General features: G+C 51.9%; 1 protein-coding gene across 5 annotated transcripts in view; it reads right to left on the bottom strand.

Moving 5' to 3' along the window:
- The window catches only part of TOB2 (transducer of ERBB2, 2), a 7,374-nt gene continuing 2,347 nt past the window's right edge, over positions 1-5,027 (bottom strand). For 4 of the 5 annotated variants that reach the window (XM_026065067.1, XM_026065066.1, XM_026065063.1 and 1 more), the window contains one exon: positions 1-1,153. In XM_026065067.1, coding sequence (XP_025920852.1) covers positions 45-1,067 — 1,023 coding nt within the window. In that variant the 5' untranslated portion in view covers positions 1,068-1,153 and the 3' untranslated portion in view covers positions 1-44. The remainder of the gene's footprint in view (positions 1,154-5,027) is intronic. The other variant, XM_026065068.1, reaches the window with a different exon arrangement.

Raw genomic sequence — 5,027 nt, forward strand, 5'->3', positions numbered from 1 at the left:
TTTTCCCCCCTCCCTCCCCACCCAAATACTCTCTTTCCTTGTGTTCAGTTGGCCAGGACGACAGGCTGGAACGACTGGCTGGGATACTGCATGGCATTCAGGTTGTAGCTGAGTCCTTCCACAAAGGGAGACTTCTCCAAAAAGAGGCTGTTGGTGCTGCCACCGAAGACCTGAGCCATATCAAAGGTACCTCCAGTGCCGGTGTTGAACTGCGATGCCGGTGGGATGTTGCTGGCCTGGCTCTCACTGGCAACACCATCGAAGAACAGGCTACTGGCTCCTGGTGACCCACCGCTGTAAACGAACTCCTTGGCATTGGGGGAGAGCTGCGACTGCGGGGCTTGGCTCCCAGCACTCCCGATGAAGTTCAGAGAGTGCATAGACAGGGAGAGGCCCTTGTGCTTCAGCAGGTTGTTAGTGGGAGACCTGACCATCCTCGGCTGCTGCGCAGCCCCTGCTCCGCCACCCCCTCCTCCAGCTCCTCCACCCTTCTTCATCTTGGTAGAACCAAACTTTGTGGCAGCAAACGTGGCAGTGGTGAAAGTGATGGGCTGGGCAGAGCGAGGGATGAAGGTGGGGCTAGGCGACTGGCCAAAGGAGGGGGACGGAGAGTTGGACAGCGAGTTGTCCTGGCTGCCAATGGGGACAAATACCTGGGCATCAGGGTTGAAGCTGCTCTTGATTTCTTTGTCCAGCTCTGCTGCGCTGCAGCCCTCGCTGTCATCCAGGTACAGGACCTTAACAGAGCCCTTCTCGCCAATCTGGTAGGAAACCTCAAAAGGATCGATCCAGACACTCAGCTCTTCTGGCACATTGGCACGCACATCCTCCACGGCCAGCCCACTCCGCTTGGCCGCCAGCTCCACCACCGGATCCACGGTCTCCCCTATATGGACACAGCGATAGCCAGATCCCTTCAGAGGCTTTTCTGGGTACCAGTGACCCTCATATTTCTTCTTCAGCAGGCGCTCTAGCTCCTCACCAAACAGGTCTGCCCGCCTCCGAGGAAGCTTGTTGTACAGGTATGAGATGATGAAGTTAAGAGCAACTTTGATCTCCAGATGCATACTCCCTTCACAGCAAGCAAGTCAGGGCAGCGTATTAAAAGAGACAGAGTGACAAACACATAGACAAGATTTGGCTCCAAGCAGACCTAGGAAAAGAGAGGAAAAAATATGGATAAAGGCAAGAAAACACAACAATTCTTAGCCTGTTGAAGTGAACGGCTACACTTTTTCATTAAGCAGAAGGAAACATTTGTACAAACATTACCAAGTAGAGATGCCGACTAGGAGAGTCACCCCAAATCTACTGGCCCTCAAGACACAGAAGTGCTGGTGGGGAAGAGTCTCCCTTGTCCTCTCCAGAAGGAACAGGGCCGTAGCTACTATCCGCACCCAGGCATGTGCATTATACCTACCTCGCTGCCAAGTACCGTTGCTGAAATGAAGCAGGCCAACTGCCTGCTCTGGCAGAGCTATTTCAGTATACCTAATGTCTCCCTGTGCTTCAGCACTCAGCTGCTTCTGGTGCAGTTCACCTGCACCAGCCTCTCTAGAGCATAAATGCACCACCTGGAAAGCCCCGTGACTTGCTTGGGAGCCTGCACAGAGACCCACTTGCGCTCGGGACAGCAGGGCCAACCTCCCCGCCGAGAGGCTGGGTGGTCCTGTGGAGTACTGTGTCCTGCTGGCACAAGCACAGAAGGGACGAGAATGAACAACGGAGGGAGCTGTGGCACCAGCTGCTACGCCGTGTTTACTATCCCCTTGACTGGCAGGCACATACCTTATTAAGCATACCCAGTGGAGGATCTGCCTAGCTACAAGCCTAAAATCCCATTTTAATTCAGTTCATTTTGGGGGGGGGGGGGCACAGTGGCACAGGGTCACAAAACACACACACGCCAACAACCTGTCAAGTACAGATCATATCACTTATCCTTGAACAGAGGGAAGATGAGCTCTGCCAGGATCAGGTACCTACTTAATAAAAACTTAAACTGCTTGCCAAAAACTGAAGTAATCCTCCTTCCCTCCCTAGTGAGGAAGTCTCTGAAATTGAGAGAAGCCACAAAAGCATAATGTGAAACCACAACACTCAACTCTCCCATTATACAAAAATTTGCAAACAATGTTTGTCTGGATACAACCTCCCCCAGATAGGTCAGCACTGCGCTCTGTCACCCATCCAAAGAAAATGAATCCCACAGATATTTTAAGAGGAAACACACTTCCATTAGCCTACACACCTCTCCGGGGGAAGCAGAATATCCAGTTTTTAATTGGCAGCTTAGTCAGAGGCTGTTCACTCTTCAATTGCCCTCATCTTGCTCAAGCAAACACAGTGTTCAACTGTCTTCCTAAAATGGGCTACAGTGATGCTCTCATGGAGCAGTCAGGCCAATGTTTATATTGTGTGCCAATTATTTGGAGGTGGGGATGGAGTACAAACATAAGGTGTCAGCCTTCCCCTGAAAAAACAGGAATCACAGCAGCACCACCAAGTATCCATATCAGCCCAGGTCAGTAGGAGGAAGAAAAACTGACCAGGCTTGTTTGCTTAGTCTAGTTTAGTGGAGAAAAAGGAGTAAATAAACAGACTAAAAACAAAACAAAAAACACCCACCCTCAAGTATTTTGAGGCTTCATTACAGGAAAAAAAGGGGGGGGCATGGATTCTGTGCATTTTGGGGGGTTTGTTTGGTTTTTTGAGTACTAGTCAGAGATCAAGAAGGCTTATTTTTAGGATTATAGTAACCAAAAGCAGATCCCACACCTCAAGTCAGTTGACAAAAAGGTCAGTTCTGGAAGGAATCCCCTTTGGGTTTAACTTGGCAACAAGAAAAACACAAGATTAAGAGGATGGAAAAGAGAAAAGGAAGTCTTGACTTTTAAAACCTGGTTTAAGGAATTACTGAACTACAACAAGTTTTGTTAGGTCACCAAGACCTGACAAAGTTCAAATAAGAACAGACTAACACCAAAGAAGAAATGAATAATTGGAGTTTTTCAGAGAGCAAGGAGAGCCATTTTCAGATGGCACGCGTCTCAATCCTGAGACAAAGCCTCTTCCACCCTATATGCAACACAGATGCCTCAGTACCCCTTGGCAATCCCACATCCTAATCAACAGAGCAGCACCTTCTGCTGAAGACAGCAGGGAGGAGATAAGAGTAATAAATCTTGACTCCCCCCTTTTTTTCTGTCAAAAAAAAAGTTCTTCCTTTCTAAAAGCAGAATACTCAACCTTCACTATGAATAAAGATGAGTTAATTAGGCTAGTAATACCAGTAGCTGCCAAGGTAGCCACATATAGCTGATGTTTGCAGAACTCTGAAGAAGTCAGACACCACCTCAGGTTGTTGACACAGTAAGATGGGCTCCAGTAGGACTTCTTAATCCCTTTCTATTGCACTAAAATAGCAATTAGGGAATATCTGAACGATCCCAGCTTCCAAGACAACAGGCAACTAAGTATCAACTCCAAAATGTATTCTGACAAGTCTACCAGAAAAAAAGTCTTGTCCACACTGCCTTTATTTCCAAAGTAAAAGCTTATTGTATGGTGGGCAGAACACAGAAGCACCAGTGTTAACAAGAGCAATGTCCCTCTACAGACACACTCTGTTGATGAAATTTATAAGCCACCTCTGACTTCCCTCTTTTATCAGCACGTTTTAAAGGAGACAGGCCAAATAATAATTTACATTAAACAAGAGCAAACAGTAGAATGCCCTCTTCTCATTATGTAAGCAGAAGTGACCTTGTGAGTAAGCCTTCAAACTTTTAAGAAAAAATTTTCTTCTGAGAACAGGCTCACTATCGTGTCACCATGGTTAATGGCGCACAGTGACATTTAAAGTGACTTTAAAAGTATGCAGCCAAAATAATCTCCCATGCTCAACCGCAGGCCACACCCTATCAAAACAACAGCTTCTTTCCAGGCTTCCCCGCTCATCCCACAGGCAGCAAAGGCGCTAATCGGATTAATTACGGCTCCCCCTCCCTCCTACCCCCATAAGGGCAAGTGGGCCTGCACCCCTCCGGCCAGCCGGCCCGCCCTGTCCAAGGCACGGAGCCAGACTCTCCCCTTGCAGCCTGTTGAACCAGGGCGCCTCCCTTCCGCCCCACGCCGTGGGGAAGAGGAAAGCGGGCACCATGTAGGGGGCTCCATCCCCCCCCCCCGCAGCCGCCCACCTCCTAGGGGAGAGGAGCCATTTCTGGTGACCCAGCCAGAAGCGCTCCCACTCTCCCCACGCCTCCCGCCGCGCGGCACTCTGGGACTGGTGCGCAGAGCCCCGTGACCTACTTCGCCCTCGAACTACATCTCCCAGCGTGCCCCGCGCCGGCCGGCAGCCCCGGCGCTTCCTCGGTGGGGCAGGGCACAAAATTTTCCACGGCACATGCGCTCTGGCGGCGCTCCCCTCCCCGGCAATTGCCCAACGCGAGAAATACACCCCGCCGCCGATCATTTGGGATCGCCGGGTGGCCTCCCCCCCCTTCCCCTTCCTACGTGCGCGAGCGATTTGTCTCCCTTCCCCACCCTCTTTTTAGGGGACGGGAGAGGAGGGAGAGGCAGGTCACTTTCTCCCTCTCCCCCGCCCCACAACTGCCTCCCCCGAGCCTGCAGTCCACACCCGGGGCGGGCACATTCCCCAAGCCGGGCAACGCCACCGAGGGCGACAAGGAGCCGCAGTCCAAAATAGTCTCTCGCCCCTTCCCCTCCCCCAGCACACCCCCTTGTCTCCTTTACTTATCCTCGTCCCCCTGTTGGGGAATGCGGGAATCGGACCTGCAGGATCACAGCGTCCCCAAAAGAGGCCCTCCACAGTCCGGGCAAAAAGCCCCCCCCCCGCCAAGGGCAAGCTCCCGACCCCACACACCCGCCGGGGCACCAAGGCTGCCCCCCTCCTGCTCCCATCGCACCCCCGAGGCTGGGAGGAGGATCCGGGGAGGGCAGGATTGGGGGTGTGTGTGATGGGGGTGCAGGCAAGCACCAAGCGCCCCCTCCTTCTTCCAGCCCCC

This window comes from Apteryx rowi, unplaced genomic scaffold (genome assembly GCF_003343035.1).
Source record: "Apteryx rowi isolate R43461 unplaced genomic scaffold, aptRow1 scaffold_223, whole genome shotgun sequence".
In the NCBI taxonomy this organism is placed as follows: domain Eukaryota; kingdom Metazoa; phylum Chordata; class Aves; order Apterygiformes; family Apterygidae; genus Apteryx; species Apteryx rowi.